At 46.2% G+C, this 18,775-nt stretch overlaps 2 protein-coding genes and 1 long non-coding RNA gene across 5 annotated transcripts in view; 2 read left to right on the top strand and 1 right to left on the bottom strand.

Moving 5' to 3' along the window:
- Positions 1–6,049, top strand: part of Fam184b (family with sequence similarity 184 member B) — a 90,221-nt gene extending 84,172 nt beyond the window's left edge. For 2 of the 3 annotated variants that reach the window (XM_003465039.5, XM_013147328.3), the window contains 3 exons: positions 1,221–1,325; positions 2,234–2,436; positions 4,915–6,049. In XM_003465039.5, the coding sequence (XP_003465087.1) occupies positions 1,221–1,325; positions 2,234–2,436; positions 4,915–5,008 (402 nt within the window). In that variant the 3' untranslated portion in view covers positions 5,009–6,049. The remainder of the gene's footprint in view (positions 1–1,220; positions 1,326–2,233; positions 2,437–4,914) is intronic. The other variant, XM_063230116.1, reaches the window with a different exon arrangement.
- A 1,498-nt stretch (positions 6,050–7,547) lies between these two features.
- Positions 7,548–14,560, bottom strand: Med28 (mediator complex subunit 28). The gene is made up of 4 exons (XM_003465038.5): positions 14,359–14,560; positions 12,100–12,166; positions 11,008–11,120; positions 7,548–9,696 (listed from the first exon to the last, which is right to left on the bottom strand). Exons 1-4 carry the CDS (start codon positions 14,515–14,517, stop codon positions 9,499–9,501), a joined length of 537 nt encoding a protein of 178 aa, XP_003465086.1. The 5' UTR covers positions 14,518–14,560; the 3' UTR covers positions 7,548–9,498.
- Positions 14,545–18,122, top strand: LOC134471391 (uncharacterized). The gene is made up of 2 exons (XR_010040845.1): positions 14,545–14,657; positions 17,894–18,122. It is a non-coding gene; the product is annotated as an uncharacterized LOC134471391 (long non-coding RNA).
- Positions 18,123–18,775: the final 653 nt, after the last annotated feature.

Genomic DNA, 18,775 nt, shown 5'->3' on the forward strand with positions numbered 1-18,775 from the left:
AAAAGCAAAAAAAAAAAAAAATCCAAAACAAAAGCAAAACACCAGATCACACAGGTGCCTGTACATACACACACACACACACACACACACTAAAAAGTGAATGCAAGAAGACCAAAGGCAAAGAAAAAACATTCTACTTCCGAGTCCAACAGCATTTGATGGCTGACATTGGTTCAGTTTTTTTTTTTTTAACTTAGAGGATTTGAAAATAATTTATAATGGTTTGCTTTTGAATTTTAGTACAATAAATTATTTTTAATGACTTAATTGGTCTATTAGTAAAAATGAGCACCTGTTTTCTAATTTACCAAAGCTACTTCCAAGACCCCTTGATGAGAAAGTTATTTGACCACTGATGGAAAATTTGATTATATTAGGAAGGAATTGTTACTTGGGAAGCATGAGAGGCATTGTGGTTATGACCTTTTTAAAAAAAGAATCCTTAATCTTCTAGAGATATATACAAAGGCTTTTTACTAATGAAATGAAATGATATGCTTTAAAAATAATACAGAAGAGGGAAAGTGGAAGAAAACACACATGACCCACTCGGGCATGCTGTTCCCACCGCTGGAACGGGCAAGGGGTGTTTCCAGCCTCCCTGCCTTAGAGTGCATTAGAGAGAATCTGTGGTACAAACACCAAACAACAGCATGGTAGGAGAAAAGAAGGTGGCATCGCCTGCCTGTCTGGGATTTTATTTCTCCCCTTAATCATCAGCTTTCTACATTAGAATTTTAATTTTGGAGGCTAAGAATATTTGGACTCTTACGCTCTGTATTCATCAGAGGAGAGGTTTCATTTGGCTCACAGTTGCTGTCCGTAGTCAGCTGGTTCCCCGGCGGGGACCTCATGGCAGGAGTGTGTGGCAGGGCACAGATGCCCAGTTCGTTGCCTCGGGAAGCAGAGCAGGGAGCAGCGCCAGCCACACCCACCAGACTCACCCAGGGGCAGGCGACACTGACCCACTGAGGGTTTCTTGATCTGCTGAGGCTGAAGGACCAGGATCAATGGTCACACCTTGGACAGGCACCCAAGGGACAGGGATGCCGAGCCCAGGAGCCAAGACGCCCCCCAAAGCTTTGGGGGCTTGCAGCCAGGTTGCCGCTGCCTCCCCTCCCTCCCCAGCTTTCTTCTCTCCCATGCTGCCCTCCTCTGTGCAAGTGGAACCCAGTGCCATGTGCTGAGGCCCATCGGGACTCAGTAGTGTTGTTTTCCAGGAGGAGAGGCGGTTTCACTGTGCAGCCTTCCCCAGCGCCATGTCCCATCGGAACCGGTCCTTCTCCTTCAACCCTCACCCCGGCTGTCTCACTCCCTCCATGAAGGTCAGTTGGTTCCACTGGCATCACTGCAGCCCGCTCTGCAGGGTTCTTTCCTCCTATAGGTAACTGCGCTAACTGAGGGGCTGGTGTACACTCAGGGTCACAGTCACCAAAGATAAGATCCACAGGCACTACCCACACACTGTTTGCATCAGGCAGGGACGATCATGTGTGGCTTTTATTTTCTGTGGGCTGATGTATGTCCAGATTTTCTACAGTGAATATGTGCCACTATTTACAATAGTTGTATCTGGTGATGGGAAAGAAGGGAGATGGTAGGAATCTCCCATTTCCTGTTTCTCTGCAGTGGTTTTGGAATGTGTAACAACAAGGCTATTCAAGTTTCTTATTTCCTATACAAGATCTCAAGAGCCCCCCAAAAGTTAAGTCTTTTTTATAGCCCCAGAGACAAAAATGCCTGAACTGACCTGACCTGATGACCTTGTATGGTTCTTAATATATTCCTCTTAGTGTGATAAAATGTAAGTTTTACTCCAGTAATATGAATGCACTTAAAGACAGGAAGGTCCCAGCCCAGTTTAGAATGCCATGGCCTTATACACCCCAAAAAAAAAAAAAATTAAATTACAATGCATGTCTTTCCCCAAAAGTTTTAGATAAAAAAACAAAAGAGATTGGGTGTGGATTTATGTATTTTTTGCAACACAAAATAAGGGAGAAAAAATTATTTAAAGGTGTACAGGCCAGAGGCCTAGCATGCTTGAGGTCCTAGGTTTGATCCTCGGCACTACAAACAAATAAAACTTTATAAAATTTAAGAATAGTATGTCTGGGTATCCATAAAGTCCTGACCTCTTTCCCCACCTCCTGGGGCTTGGGAGGGACTGAGCTATGTTCACCCCTTGCATGCTTTGAGTAGTGCTAAGAAAATGTTCCTCTGACACAAACAGAAAAAGAAGATGGAGGAGGTGCCCAGCCGGGTGGTCAGCGTGCCCAACCTGGCCTCCTACGCCAAGAACTTTCTGAGTGGGGACCTAAGCTCCAGGATCAGCGCCCCTCCACTCACTAAGTCGCCCAGCTTGGACCCGAGCCCCGGCTGTGGCCAGCCCTACAAGCCCACGCCATTGTTAGACGCAAAAACTGCCACCTCGAGGTAGGGCTGGGCACTGTGATTCTGTTCTCCTGGGACAGCAGGACAATTGAGATCCGTTCTGGCTCCTGCTGAATGGCATTTGGGCAGACATAGAAAGTGGCAAAAACAAGTCCCGCTGTGGCCAAGCGACAATCTAGCCAAACAGGAAGACTGTGTGAGAAGGAAATTGAGTTGGAAGGGGTGTGCTCATTCTGGCACCAAGTCCAGGCCTGTTTTGTAGCTTTAGTCTTTTCCCCATGGACTCCATTAGCTGAGGACACCAGCATGGGTCACACAGGAGGTGGCGGCTCCTGGCCCAACCTGGCCTTGAGGTCGGACCTCTGTTTTCCTATCTGTGTGGCCTTGGGAGGGTCACTGGGCCCCTCTGGTTCTGTGCATCCCCCTGGGAAGTGAAGACAACACAGCACCTGCGTCACCCTGCTGTGTGGGAGAGAAGCAGTCAAGCCGCAGTGCCGGGTACAGAAGTGTTCCTGTAGCTCCACTGTGACTAAGATTCTTCTTGAAATTTCTTGGATGATTTTGGAATGTTAAGGCCTCAGGATCTGTGAGTCTGGCGGAGTGCACGTGGTGATCTCAGCTACAGCTTTATCAGCCACTGCAGTGTGCTTCCCTTCCAGGCCTGTGACATCTTCCCGTGGTTTAGTCAGTAATTCTTCCCATCCAGTCCTCCATGCAGGGGCGTGTTTTAAATTCTGCGCATGAAGTCCACCCCCCCATCCCCCCGTTTTTTGTGTGTGTCTTTTGAGATAGGCTCTCACTATGCCGTTCAGGCTGAACTTGAGCTCACTTTGTAGCCCAGACTGGTCTTGAACCCACAACTGTCTTCCTGCCACAGCCTCCCGAGTGCTGGGATTACAGGCACGTGCCACCACCCCTGGATAGAAACAGCCCCTTCTAAAACATCACGATGTGGGGTCTAAGCGCAGCACAGGACGCATTACGGCCGGGAGTTGGGATGCGGATGTGGTCTGGGGCACCCTCGAGATGATGGTCTGGTCCGTGCATTCGGGCGTGGTCTAGGACAGTGAGGGCGAACCTTTCCGAGCTGTGGTTGATAACTCACATCCCACTGTGGCTCCTGTGCCACAGCTTCGCCACCTCTGATCCGGGGAGGGCGGGGAGGTTTCCCGTTACTGAGCAGGATTTGAATGTAAGCAGCCTGCATAATTTGAGGTTTCCAGGTAGGCTATCAATTAATAGTGTGGTTTCCTCTTGAGTGCACATCTGTGATATTTGTGAATTTATAGTACTGGAATAAAAACACGGACTTACTGGACCTTTAAGACTCAGGAATTTAGAAGCCTGAGGAGAAAAACAGGCTTAGACTGAAAAAGGCACTGTAACCTCTGCTAACTGTGTCTAGAGGCTACAGTTTTTCTTTTTCTTTTCTTTTTTTCTCTCCCTTTTCCCTCTCTCCCCTTCCCTCTTTCAAGTGCTGGATTAAAGTGAAGGCTTTAATCACATGGAGCTCAATTTTAGCATTTTTTAATTTTCTTAATTTGAGACAAGGTCTTGCTAAATCCCTCAGGCTGGGCTCAAACTTTCAATCCTCCTGCCTCAGCCTCCCAGAATGCTGGAATTACAAGTACATGCTATCATACCTGGCTAGAAGCTTCAGTTTTCTTAAAAGCACAGGTTTAAAATTACAACTTCCTGGTCTCTTTTCCGCCTGTTTCTTCTCTCCTACTCCATGCTGTCAGTGGCCCTGCCCGCTGATCCCTGCCTGCTGGGGTTGGCGGGGACGCAGGTGCTGTGTGTGTGCTTGGGGACCTGGAGGGACTGACTCACTTGCAGTCCTGGAGCCAGACCCAGCCCTTCGGTTTCACAGCTGGGGAGCCGAGGCCTGGGCCCCAGGCACACACCCGCGAGGCAGTAGAGTCACCTGCCCCAGGTTTTTCTCATTACTATGCCCTCCGGTCTGAAGCTACTTTGATGTTTTATGTGAAGCTTCACAAATGCTGATGAAGACCATGCTGCCTGGTACACATCAGGTCTTGTGGCCCAATTTCTCCTTTTCAGCTTTTCAGGCCAAGTGCATAGCCTCAGCCAACATACAGAGCATCTTAGATGACTGAAGACAGAGTGTACTGTAATGCTGTGTTGACTGACCTTTTTGTTTTTCCTGCCTTTTTAAAGGGTGCATTATCTCACAGCTCAAGCTGTGCCTCAAGTAACTAATAAATGTGGTAGCATAGGTTTCATTGTAGCAGACAGGCCAAGTCTTATGTGAGACAAAGGAAATCCAAACAATGGAGAACTTTGTTTTCAAAACAGGAAGCAGACACTCCCTTCCCATTTGGGTTTGGGTCTTTGCTTCTAGCAACTGAGGGAGGCCGCTAAGGTCTGGTGTTCTTTGCAAAGTAATGGGCAAGCTGTTTCCCTGGGAAACAATTAAAAAGGGCTAACTTCACTTGATAAGCTGTGATGTGGCTTACTGAATAATTTCCAAAACCATGTAAGACTTTCTTTTGTTTTTAGGGCGCAGGACAGTGAAGCAGCCCAGCCTAAAGAGGCCCCACAGAAGCAGGGCTCCCCCCACCAGGAGTGGTTCACCAAGTACTTTTCCTTCTGAACCACTCTTTGGGACACGTGGCCGAGATCAGAGAACACTGACAACACAGAAGGAATGAACCACAGCCAGGTAACTTGCTTGTCACAGGAGTTATTCATGACAGCTGAAACAAATTTTGGCTTTAACATTTCACTGTTTCATTGTACCTCCAGTTTGTTAAAAATTCTTGATAGGGAAGATTAAACAAAGCTGTGTTTTAGGGAAAGCACCCACAGGAAAATGTTACTAATGTTGCCGATGATGTGCACTTTGTATTTCCAGTGTCCAAAATATGTGCTGTCCCTCAGGCTGTCCTTTGGAGGACGGCAGGCTTTGTGATTTCCGTGGTTTACTTTAAAAGTGGTTTTCATTTTTCCTTATGACACAAGTCATCCCCACTTGAAAAGTCATCTCTGTGTAAAATGATGTCATTCCTAAATGCACATCGGGGCAGCTTCTCAGTGGGAGAAGGGCTCACCATCAATCGGAGGGCCAGCTTCAGACACACACCCAAACCTACTTGGAGCGGACTGCGGCATGCGTGGCTTGATGCTTTGACTTCCTAGGTCTAGGACAGGCGGGTTCCAGTCCGGGTAATACCTACCTCAGGATGGGCCCTGCCAGGGTTCAGCAAGATTCTGTTGGGGCCATCCTGAATTGGAATTTTCTGAGAATAGCTGTCTGGCCCTGTCCCACATCTCGGTGTCAGTGACAGTCCTGTCAAGATGGTCCTCTAGGGCCATGGTTCTAGACGACCTGCTCTGTGAGGTTAGCACTTCGGGACCTGTGGACTTCGGGTCTGGGCCTTTTGCCTGCTGACATGGTGCTCCCCACTGCATGGACTCATGATAGACTAATGGGCTCCGGGAAGGCTGCTCTCGGTGCTCCTGGTGCTCCCCCATTACCCGAGCCATCTTCCCGCCAACAGAGCAATGCAATTTGACAAGACAATGTCTGCTCTATGCTTTGGTGCTGGCCCAGCAAGTGGCCCCAAAGATTTTAATTCTATGCACTGTCAAATCTTTGCTCTTTTAATAAAATGGTAAACATCTGGGCAAAAAAGGTTGTAACTTGTTTTGCTTTTCCATGGAAAGGTAAAGAGTTAGATGATGGGAGTCTGGGAGAAGCAAGTTCACATTGTTTATTAGATCATCTATAAATAAGAATTAGCTGATTCTACTACGTCATTTCAAGAAATGTCAACTCAAACAGAAACTCACAAGTTAAAGGCAGATTTACTAACTAAACCAAACAAGATGTGAATCCCATTTTGTTTTTCTGGTACTGGAGAATGTACCCAGGCCGTTGCATGTGCTAGGGAAGCATTACCTCCTCAGAACTAGGGTAATTATCAGGAATGTAACTCAGTAAGGCTCTAGTTTAACCCTCAGCACCAAAACAAACAAACAAAAAAGCAAAAGTATCTGAGGTCTTGATTGTTTACCTAGGTTTTAGAGTATTTCCACATACAGAAGAGTTCTTGGAGAAGTCTAAAGTTGCATGTCACTTGTTCTGCATAAATCTTAAAACACACAGCTGCAGACAGATTTGATATTTTTTTTTTCTACTGGGAATTGAACTCTTGCACTTCCCAAGTAGGTGCCGTGTCACTGAGCTATGTCCTTCGCCCTAACTGCATACATTTTTAGAGCACCTGCATTTTGACTGCAACCTATTGGTGTGCAGTGTCAGGTCTGCGCTCCAGATTTCTGGGTCTGGGGCTTAACCCTAACCCTAAATTAGGAAGGGAGCTGTTTTGTCTTAATTTATCACAGACCCAGAACAGCTCTGCAAGGCTGGCAACCTGGGACTGCTTCTGTCCGGCAGAGCAGCGTGGCCAGTGTGAGGCGAGTTACCAGATGCCAGGGTGGGTAGACTTGAGTGCCATAAGGAGAGAGAAGCAAAGACAGGAGTAGCTGATGCAGGTCTGACATCTGTGATTGGGGTGAGGGCGATAAGGAAGACCGTGCTGAAGGCGGACAGCTCCTGGGAGGTCCTGGGCAGCTGGCAGGAGTCCCTAAGAAGGTTGCCCCTCAGAGGAGTCCATGGTGACAGCCACACCTGGTTCCCCAGCCCACACCCAGGACAAGCGTGAACAGCAGGAGGCTGTGTGACTGCGGTTCTCACAGCAGCTCCCTAGAGGGGGCCTCGGAGCTCCTTTGCTGTTTTTTGATGGGCTCAGGGCCTGGGGCTCAGCTAGGGCAACCCTTAGACACAGCAGCCAGGAAGATGCAGAGCAGAGGCACCAGGGGTGGTGACAGAGGGCAGGGCAATGGGCTACAGCTTGAGGTGGAGGAAAATAGTTTTGATGGGAGCCAAGAATCCTGAGCTGCGGGAGGACGGAGACACAAGAGGATGCCATGGGCAGAGGCCACTGGCCTGGCCCAGGACACAGGTAGAAACTCAGGTCTCACATAGGGTAGGCATGGCAGCAGCTGGAAGATGGGAAGTCCCAGGGGAAGGACAACTTGTCACTTTCGCCCTGGACGGGGCAGCTGAGTTTTCCATACTCACTGAGAAGAAAGATGTCATTTAAAGGGTTAAGAAAATATTTACAAACTGACAGGGCTGCAAAATTCTTATTTATTTGACATGTAAGTTTTCAACTGAATAAAAAATGGCAATGACTTGTATATGTATCAAATTCAAAATATTTTTATGAACACCAAGCACACAGTTTCCTTTTTTTCTTCTGAACCCCCTTTCATTTCCATGGAGGCTTCTGACACTGATCTACATGGTCAGCACTTTTTTGAGACAGGATCTGCTAAGTTGCCCAGGATCGCCTTGCTCATGCATCCTCCTGCCTTGGCCTTGAGTAGCTAGGATGTCAGAATGCACCAATGTGCCCACAGTTGCCAATCTTCTTTCCCCGCTGTGGTCCTGGGAATGAGCCTCAGTCCCTTTTTAAGAAGGGCCTCACTAAGTCATTCAATCCCCTAAGCTGGACTCAGCCCTGCAGCCTCTTGCCTCGGCCTCCCAGAGTGCTGGAATTGAAAGTGTGCCAGCTGCAATCTTTTCACATCCCTATTAGTGAAAGAGAGCCCCAGATTTAACCAGTTTTTAATCAAGAAATTTGAAGCTGATCAGACTGTGGGATAACCAAGTTAAAACCTTATAATCTGAGAGCTTTGTTTAATCCTCATGCATTCTAACCTAGATCAGCTGGGCTCAGGCTGGTAATAGGTCGCTGGGCTGCCACTCTAGCCTGGGTGCCACCTGCTCCACAGGTTTATGCATAAGCATAAACTCAAGTAGGAATATGAATCACACATAAAAGCAATACTCGAGCATGTGCATTCAAGGGGCGTGACACCTATCTCATGGCCTGCAACGCAGCAAGGGGCAAAGGGACCAACACAAGTCCTTGCACACAGGAGAGCCCTGAGTGCAGGCAGCAGGAGACAGCAGCCCTGCACCCCAGGGCCAACGTGAAAGGGCACAGAGGCCCTGTGGAGCAGGTGGCACCCAGGCTGAAGTGGGTGGCCCTGTGGAGCAGGTGGCAGGGGTGGATGGCAGTGTGGGAGGTGATCACACCTCTGAGCCGCCCTGTGATCACTTGGAGGACTGCAGAGTGCTGGTGCTCAGTACAGGGATGGAATCCAGGAGGGGACTGTGGAAAGCAGAGGAAAACCTTGTCCAACAAAAGGACAAAACCCTGCCCTACCACTGAGACTCCACATATGCCCAACTCTGTGGGGCATTCAGGGCATTTGTCCCCTGGAATCAAATCCATGAGCAGGAAATGTCCTATAATGCAAATGTTCTGCTCCAAACAGTAAAAAAGCAAACAAGACGCAGCACTCTGAGAGACCAGAGTGAGCCTTAACCATTACCCTGCGCCATGTCCCAGGGATCACAGAGTCAGTCTACAGTGGGTGAGGGGCATCGGTAACCACCCACCTCAAAATGGGCAAACACCCCACAAATATAAACCAGCCCAAATAAAAGCCCCTGTCACCCAGAGGACCACACGGAAACAATGCACTAACCCATTATCTCCTAATCTTTTTTTGACCAAGTTACAAAATACGTGCCCCCTGTACTGCTGCAGAGTCACTGCAAACATCACTGCATTAGACTCCTCTGTGGAGGGAGTGGAGTCCTGACAGCCCACCTGGGTATTTTCCTGCTCTACCACAGCAAGGTAGTTACCATAAAAAGCCTGCAAACTCCTTACAGCCTCATTCTCAGGCTACCGTCATTTTTTCCCCTCAGATTATAACAAACTAACAAATTGAAACACAAAAATGAAGTCAGGATATAAGAAAGAATCTGTGTCATCATACTGACTCTAAACCATGCTAAAGGTAAGACACTTAACTTGGTCTACCGAAGCTGCAGGCATTTTGTAATGCCCTCAAGACATTAATGGCTCATAAAACCAAGGAGGAACCCGTGGGCAGGAACATAAAACCCACATCACCTCCCTGTCCTGCAAAGAGCTCGTCCTAGATCCGGACACCAGTGAGGTGTCCGTGCAACCGTCTGTGGAGGCCAGGCTGGGGTGCTCACGTCTGCTTGAGCGGCGCAGGGATGTTAGCTGAGGCCTGCTCCAGGTAGGCCAGGGAGCCCTGAGGCATTTCCGCGGGCTTTTTGTGCTGCACGTTGATGTCCTCCAGCACCTGCTGCCAGTGCCTCAGCTTTGTCAAATGCTTCTGGACCAGCGCGTCTTTCCGCTGCAGTTCATTCCTCAGTTCCGAGACGTCCTAGGGATGAGAGTGATGCAGTCACAGCGCTGAGTCAGAGCAAAAACTATCGCGTGCGTTAAGGGCACCAAGAAGTAAATTCAAAACCAAGGAACCAAACTAAGCCCCCTGTTCTGCTTGGATCCACTATGCAAATATTCAGAAACAACGACTCTAAAGGCAGGTACCAGCCTAACATCAAGAGTGTTTACTTTTAATTATTTTTCCTTTAATAACACAAGTCACAGATTTCAAACAGCCCTCAAGGGCAGCCAAAAAGAAATTAATTATGTTCTCACCCTAATCCTCAGACACCAGGTACCTCTGTCCAAAGACCACTGCTAAGAACAAACATCACTGAGAACTGGAAAGATTTAAAGAATCCACACCAGCGCTCTACAGTTTCAGATTATGAAAGGTTAGATTACATTATCAAGCGCTCCTTGTGAATCCCAACATTAAATTCCTGTGAGACCTGGCCTTGGCCACACCTGTACTGTTAATCAAGTATTTTTATCAGGAGACGACCTGACCCCATGGGCTGTAACGGTGTCTTCTCTTCTTCCATTCAGAGTGTCAGCAGCTGCTATCACAGATGAAAAGAGTCTTTCTGATTAACTGGTCTGGAGCTGGGACTTAACAAACTGCCCGAGTGGCTACTGTCAGTGTGGGGTTTCTCACTGGCAGCAGGATTTGCATGGAAGGATTCCTCCTCTGCCTCACTCCTGATCCCCTCTGCTCCTGGGTGTCACAGCCTCGCAGGCCTCATGGCAATGTCCACACACCCCTAAGTGTCCAGGTCAGAACGGCAGACCAAGGAGCTCCTGAGTTCACAGAAGCCTTGGTCAGAACATTTACTCTTTGATTTCCTCAACCCTGAACAGATCCCTTCCTGCACAGAAGGCGCTTTGATCTCCCCTAATGAGACTTTGCAACCTTTTTCACAGGTGGATACCCCCCCTTTTCTTTTTGAGAGGGGTCTCACTATGTAGTTCAGGCTGGTCTCGAACTTGTGGCAATCCTCCTCCAAGTGCTGGGATGACAGGGTGCATCACCACACCTGGCTAGAACTTTCTCTTAAAACAGTTTCCATGACAGCTGGTGAGGGACCCAAGTATGCAGTGCTGCTCTGTGTGGGGCTCTGTTTCATATCCTGACTCCCTGGCTTCCCTTATTCCTTGTGAACACGGACAATCAGCAATGTTTCACACTGATCCATAAAACATCCCTTAACCCTACAACAGGAAAAGGGTCTATCTCATTTCAGGGATAACTGGAATCCTGGCAATATATGTTCCTCCTAGAAGTTGAGGGAAAAATTTGAGTTTGTACCTCTTTGATAACCTGTTCTGGTTTCTGCAGAGATAACTGCAATCTTTTTTGCAGGAAAAAACATTCTGTCTGTCTTGCGATATCTAGAAACTTCTGGATACACTGATCAACACCTTGGGGGAAAAAAGATAAAAAATTAAATTAACAACAACACTAGGAATATATATCTATTACACAAATGAATAGTCAGAGTATTAAAACAGTATCTTCTCACAGGTGTAGGCCAGGATTTTAATTATGGCCACAGCAATTACGGCTGCTAACTTTCTGCCTAATAGTGCACACTAGTTCACGCCTTTATCAGGTGAGAAACAAACCTTACATAACATGAAAGCTAGGAGGCTTTCCAAAGAAAAACAATCCCGAGATTCAGAAATTAGCATTATGATTTCCAGTTAAAATGGAACACTCAAAATATGGTACAAAGAAATTACAAGCACTAGCTTCTCTGGGCACAGACCACAGAGAATGAGAGAAACATAACAGACTTTACACCTGTTCAAAACATAATCACAACTCTCGGTATTTTACAAAAAGTTCACACTGTTGGTCTTTTTTACCTAATACCAATATAAAAACTATAAATAGTTCATTATCTCTGTTTCCACTTGCTACATGATTTGCTTCCCTGCTGGATCCTGATTTAATCAATCTTACCTACGCAACTACACTGTAATCTTATTGGCTGACTATAGTTCTGTCCCACTCCTTGCCCAAACTGTGAGTTCCCATTTTTCCCCGCCTTGGACCCACTTCACTTCATGGTTTTGCTCTATAAAATCCCTAGAAAAGACAGGGTCCTTGGCAAGCCACTCAGGACTCCTACTGTCTCTCTCTCGGACAAAAGCTTTCTTTCTCTCAAAAAATATATTCTGCTCTTGACAAAAAACAAAAAACAGGTTCATTAGGAGTGTCCCATGTCAGTAAGCTGAACAAAGACCCACTGGTTCACAGGCACAACATGAAGGATTTTATTCCCCAGAAATGTTCTCTTGGGATACAACAAGCAGGACTGCAACCCAGCAGGCATAAAATCAACAACAAGCAATCTTGCTAAAGACAAGAAGAACATCTACAAAGAGGAATTCTTACCAGTTCGAATTTCTTCCTGATCCGTGCCGTTGACATAATCCTGACTCACAAGAGAAGCGAAGCAAGCCTATGTGAACAAAACAGCAAAACACACAGCATCTGCACATCAAAAACCTTTACTTCTGAGTAAGAAATGTTTCTCTTGACATCATTCAACAAGTTGATAGTATTTGGGCTTGGACAGGAGGTGACAGGACATCATGCCAAAAAAAGTACCTGGTCTGACACAGTGCTGTACTTTGGCAACTGAGTACCCAGTGGCCCAGTGTCATCACCACTTGATTTCTGTCCACCTGCCCATTCCTATCTCATTCCACCCCAAGATTGGAATACCCTCAATGCATACTCCCTTCCACCAACCCTTAAGTAACCAATGTTATTACCCATTCAGAACACAGGTCAAGTATCACCTCCACAGACAGGCTGCCCCTGACTGGTCTTTCTACATGGTGTCCTTTCTGATTATGCTCTACCTAAGGTGTCATTTTATTTTTTTCATATAATTAAATGACACTGTCATATATTCTTTGCATTATTATCAGTCCCCATTAATGGTGGTGGGAATTCCATTTTTGTTTCCCACTACAGTCTTAAGTGCTTGGGATACTATTTGACGTTGAACAGCACAGGTGTTAAACAAATACTTATTAATGGTGGCCCAAGAGAACAAGGCTGATGTCACACAGATAATGAAGTCCCAATGTGGGAGCTCTCCTTACAGGGCACTGAATGAAATGCACATGTGAATCAGCCAAGGAGTTCTACATGCAGGCACCTGTTTGAAAACACACAGAAAAGGCTGGTACAAACAACTGGGCCAGAAAAAGAGCGGGATGGCAGCTAAGGGAAAACAGAGTTACAAAGAAAGCCTCCAGATTCACAGAAGGTGAACCTCACCAGCAGAGGGCAAACCACACTTGGTGTAAGACATGCAGTTACAAGCTCAAACTCACATTACAAAATAGATGCAAGGCCCCTTTGGGAAGCAGTCAATTCCCCTGGCTAGTTTCCCCATCAGAATTACAGAGACAATCACAGGAATCGCCCATTCCTACCACACGTCAGACCTTAACAAATCTGACTGCCCATTCTATGTATTACTCCAACAGCTCACTGGCCAGGCCTAGTGGCACGTGCCTGAATCCCAGCACTCCAGGAAGGTAACACAGGAGGATCACAAGTCCAAGCCCTGTCAGAGCAACTTAGCACAGCCCTGTCTCAAAACAAAAACTTTATTAAAGGTTGGGATGTAGCTCAATGCAAAGGCCCTGGGTTCAACCCCCATTACCACACCAAAACAAAACACAATACACAGTTCACTCCGGTTGGATGTGGGATGTTAGTAAAACATGCCTGCTTTGTGAAAACTGATTGGAGGAAAATATCTAACTCAGGAGGCCAACCATGGTGGGGCCACAAAGCTGGAGTGCCCTCATCACCTTCCCCAGCCAGCAGTGGCACCAACAGGGTAGATAGAAAACAAATCCTACGAATTTTAGTCCTTTCTTTCCCCTCAAAAGAAAAAAAAAAAATCAAATGTACACTTTTTTTTTTTTTTTTTGCTGACTTTTATGGAAAACGGGAGAGTCGCATGGAGAAAAAAACGCATGACAGTCTATAAAGTAGGCATACTACAAGTATGCCTAGGATAGTTGTCACATGGAAAGTCAGGAGGCCTCAATGGTAGGGCTCACCCTCACAAATTCACTGCTTGCTTCCGGACAAATTATTTCCGCTCTCCGGGCCTCAGTTTCCCCAGAAGCGAAAGATGGAATGGGGCCAGACTGTCTCCAAGGTTCCCTCAATAAACTCCTTCCATCTGAACCACTCACGAGAAAGCCAGGGAGCTAAAGGGGCGGTACGCACAGAAACGAGAAGCAAGGAAGCGGGAGCCATAAAACAGGAAACAAGTTCCACAGGAAATGAGACCCCAAAACCAAGTCCTGAGAGAAACGCGGGGCCGCTGAGAGCAAAGCTCTGGGCAGAGAGGCGGGACAAGAGAGCCGCGGGGGATCTGCTTGGGTCCCGAGGTTGGAGCTCAGACTTTAAGTCTCTGTATCTCCAGAAACGAGTTTACCCATCCGCAGATCTGAACAGAATACTGCGCACTCCTCACTGCGGAATCTACACGGAAATCCTAGGTTCGGAGCCTCGACTATCCCCATCTGTAAACAGAGGGGAACCGCGGAAACACTGCGCACGCGCAGCTTACGTCTCCGGGACGCCGGGAGAACTGCAGGCTCCGAAGTCTCAGTTTACCTCAAATGATGACTCCAACTCGTCGACCAAGGTACTGTTAGAACTTCTAGGAGCCCCAGGCGCTGCTTGAAGAAGCGAGGGCTGACTCGAAAGTCCTGGCGGGGCACCCGAGGGCCCCGGCAGCTGTGCAGAGAACATACCGCCCAGCGGAGCCGCCATGTCTGGAGTGGCCAGAGCGCCCCATTGCGCCTGCGCGGAAGCCGGGCGGGTCACGTGACGGGCGCTGCCCGGATGGGTCTAGGCTCCCGGAAGTAGTTGCTGCCGCTTTAAGATCTCCTCTTTTCCAGCCAGGAGGCCCTGTGGGTATCCCTAAGCGATTGGGTGAATTTTGGTGTCACTTTCGAGTTCTGGGCTCACTTTGCGGGTGGGTAAAATGAGGAGTGATCCACTCACTCCAGAAAGACTTGCTGTGCTCATCTATCACTGGCTCGAGCGGCTCCCAAACAGGAAAGGTTCCCTCCAGATTCCGAGGATGGGTGGAAAACAGCAAAACGAGTACTCTTGTTTGCCTGCTATTGTTATCTTTGGGTGTTTATGGTAATATCAAAGTGAAAGTCGAACACATTTTAATAATTTGCTTAAACACTTTTTCATGTTTTCACTGTATTTAGTTTTAGTTTCCATCCAGTATGCTCTGTTGTCTCAGGCACTCTGATGATCTGGGAATTAACAGAAATCGCCTCAAGTCTAGAGGGAGAGATGAATATACGTATATATAGCAATATTAGGGATAAATGCTACGAAGGAAAATTGCAACCCTGTGAGGGGGTAGTTAGTGAGGGGTGCTCTTTGACATAAATAATTAGGGAAGGCCTTTCTGAGACTGGAATTGTAATGAAAATTTAACTAGAAGAGCTTTCTAAACAGAGGGTTCCTTGAATTAGGAGCTTTCCTGGCTGGTGTATTTAAGTAACCTCAGGAAGCACAGCAAGGCCATGAGTGAGCCAGGGCAGAAGTGATCCGAAAACGTAGATGCTTCCCTTTGCCAGTCGGGTTTAAAGTCGTTTTCCAGCCTCAGTCTGTGTTTAATTTTCTTCAGAGCACTGAAACTCAGGCTGGAATTGCTCGTTTTTCTTCATTGGCTAAATTGCTCTCACTTCCACCTCAGCTGGAAGGCAAACTCCAGGATACCAGAGCCTGCCAGGCTCATTTGCCTGGGCCCTGAACATTTAGAACTGTGCCTGGCAAAGGTTGTATATTTGTTGATTGAAAGAATCAAAAGAAAAGGCCAGGAGAGAACTAATTTACAAACTAGCATCACTTTACATTCCTGAGTTACTGAAGATCACAAAGTTTTTGTTTCTGTGGGTTATGTCTGCTGTTTACCTACTAAAACTGAGAATCAAAAGTCAGTTCATTAAAATAGACCTGTATGTTAACATAAATAGTATTTTTATTAAAGCTGTAACTTTCCCAAAACAAAAAAATGAATTAGATACAGTAGTGCATGCCAGTAATCCCAGACACTCAAGAGGCTGAGGCAGATCACAGGTTTTTTTTTTTTTTTAATTTTATTTAAAAGGAAAAAGAGAAAAAACAAAACAAAACAAAGCAGTGTAAGGGTACAATTAATACAGAACTACAAAAAAAAAAAAGTAAGAAATCACCATTTAATAGATTACATATTATCATCTTAGAGATGGTTGCTCAAATCACAGTATCAAAGCATACAAAGTGGACATTCAAACAGTGAGACTGCAAACAGTTGTGTTCAATGATCCAACCAAAAACATTAATATGGTCAGCCACTTAACACCCCTAAACACACTTGCTGTTGTATCCTTTAGAGCTCTTTTTTTCCCTCTCTTTTTTACAACAAAATTTACACATTTTGGGTTTTATTACTCCTTAGTTCTTATTACTTTTTTTTGGGGGGGGGAGATCACAGGTTTGATCACACATCTCTAAATTAAAATAAAAGGCCATCCAGCTCCGCACTCCTAGGCTGAATCCCCAGTACCACCCTTGGGAGGACCAGGGAAGAAGTGCTGGGATTATGCCCCATCACACCTGGCTTCTTTAGCAAAAAACCTTTACTAGCCAATTTCCCTAACCCCAGTGTAAGTTACCTGAGAAAGTAGGTCATTAACTGTTTTGAATCTAGCAGATAAATCACCCACTTTGATTTTGCTAAAAAAATCTACTTCACTGATAAATTGTGAAAGCACTACCTTTGAATGATAACTAAGAGTGAAATTTTGTATGCATAGATCTATTATAGTGCCTGGCATGGATCAAGTAACTTGAGAAAATGGCAATGTTATGTGATTTATGATAATCCAGGTAGAACACGTGGATACAGGGTTACCAATGAGGCGGTAATATGGGAGTGTAAAGAGGAGAATGCCTTGAATTGGGCAGATGAGAGATGGTGAGATGTCCTATCAAAATTCCATGATTTGCTCAGGAAAACAATCCCAGCTGGCTGGGAATGGAATACATATTAACTTGTTGAATATGACTTTCCTGCAGGTTCAAGCTAATATTTTTCTAGGATGATGATGAGTAAGAGCCTAGAGCTCACAGTGGGTAAAAGCCAGATAGCTGCAAAGGAAGAGCCCCAAACTGACACTGACTGGTTGATATGCTACCAAATAATAGAACACAGTTCCAAAACTCTTCTTCCCCAATCCTGGATTGAATTCTGTAAGACTAAAGTGTATTTACTTTGCCTTCCCACTGCAATGTCTGGCATAAGGTATGCATGGCATGTTTGCTGACTCAAGGGTCTTTTATTCAAAGTACTAAAACATCCCCTACTACTTTGACTTTTGCAATGATGAAGGTATCTTTGAATTTACTTTGCTGTAATCCTAAAGTCTCCTTTAACTGCCAAGTAGTCTCAAGATTTAAGAGTTCATCTGTATCGAGTTATCTTCTTTGGTCAGTAGAGACACACAACAGCAGTTTACTCAGCTTGTGAGCAGAGATAGCAACAAACGCTCCCCTCCTTGTACTTACAATGTGCACTGGCCCTTTATATCAAAGGTTTATTTAGTGATGGTGTCTTGTGCTCAGGGCCAGGTCTTGGCGCGTACAAAGGTTGGACTTTGCAGATCTGGATTCTGATCCATGTTCTACTGCAGAGTTCATGAGCTTCATGAGTTCATGTCTCCCTTCTGTCACAGCAGCACTGCACACTGCTATACCTGCATTTCCCCAAGTCCCTTGCGTCCCCTCACCTTGTTGTGCTTGGTATGAGAATGCAGAGGTTTCAGCAAGGACTTCAACATGTGTTAACTGCAGCTGCACCCCTTTCTCCTGCTCCTTCCCTACCCTCTTCCTTCCCCTCAGTGTCATGCTGCCTTCAACCCCAGCTGTGACCTGGGACTATGAGGAAACCTGAAGCCAGTGGTGATGGAAAATTCCCAGCCTAGGTTTCTGATGGCCATGGAACTGCCCTTGAGCCTTGGATTCCCTATTTCTGTCACCTCTTAAAACTGCTGTGTTCTAAACCACTGCTCATTTGGATTCTCTCGTACCCACCTAGCCCTGGCTGGGCCCTAAGGGGTAATGACTATGGTTCTATGAGCAGGGCATCTGTGAAGTATCCGGTAGCCAGATGCACACGCAGCGGCAACTCATTTTCACCTCAGCCAGACCAGATGAGCATCTGAAACTAGGGCCTGTGGCAGAAGCCTCCTGTACCCCACATGTAAGTAGACATGGGGTTCTGTTGTTCCTTTATCCCCTGAACATGAACACCCAGGCGGACTTGTTTGTTCACTACTTGTTTGTTCACTACTGTTGTGATATATCACAAATGTGCCTGTTCGTTTCATTATTCTAAGCCAGTTTAGATAATGCAGTCCATTTATGTCAAACTGTTTAAAAGTTAAAAACTGCAACAAGCAGCCTTTTCTGTCATTTCCAAAGTCTTAACAGAGGGGGAAGGCATAGATTCTACTCATGAATAATTCAATCCATGTGATAGAGAAGTGAAAAAAAGGAGAGCTTTGTTATAATTCTGCACAAATGGAATTCTGTTGATGGGTTATAGTTCCAGCAGGCGAGCAAACATTTTTTTATTTTGGGGGGTTTTGAGCCAATAGTTTTAAAGTCCCTTGGATGGTCCAGTTTCTTACTCTGCTGTTTTATGAGTCCCACATCTGTTTAGCTGAAAGCGTTAGCTACACTGTTTAAGCCCGCCAGCTCTGGAGACTGGCTGGGTTTCACTCTGTGCCCTACCAGTTACTGGCTCTGACTTCACAGGTTACTCCCTCACCTCCTGCCCACCATCCTCACCTGTTACACGGGATAACAGGACCTACGTCACTAGGATTCAGTGTATAAAAACTCAGAACAGTGCCTGACAGATGGCTGAGTTCACAGTGGTTAAGTTAGTATTACTAATTTGTGCTTGATTCCTTCCAAAATTACATCAGGCCACTGTTTTACCAACTGGTAAACTGAGTGT

This window comes from Cavia porcellus, unplaced genomic scaffold (assembly GCF_034190915.1).
Source record: "Cavia porcellus strain 051 isolate PalLab524CR breed Dunkin Hartley unplaced genomic scaffold, mCavPor4.1 scaffold_18, whole genome shotgun sequence".
Lineage (NCBI taxonomy): Eukaryota > Metazoa > Chordata > Mammalia > Rodentia > Caviidae > Cavia > Cavia porcellus.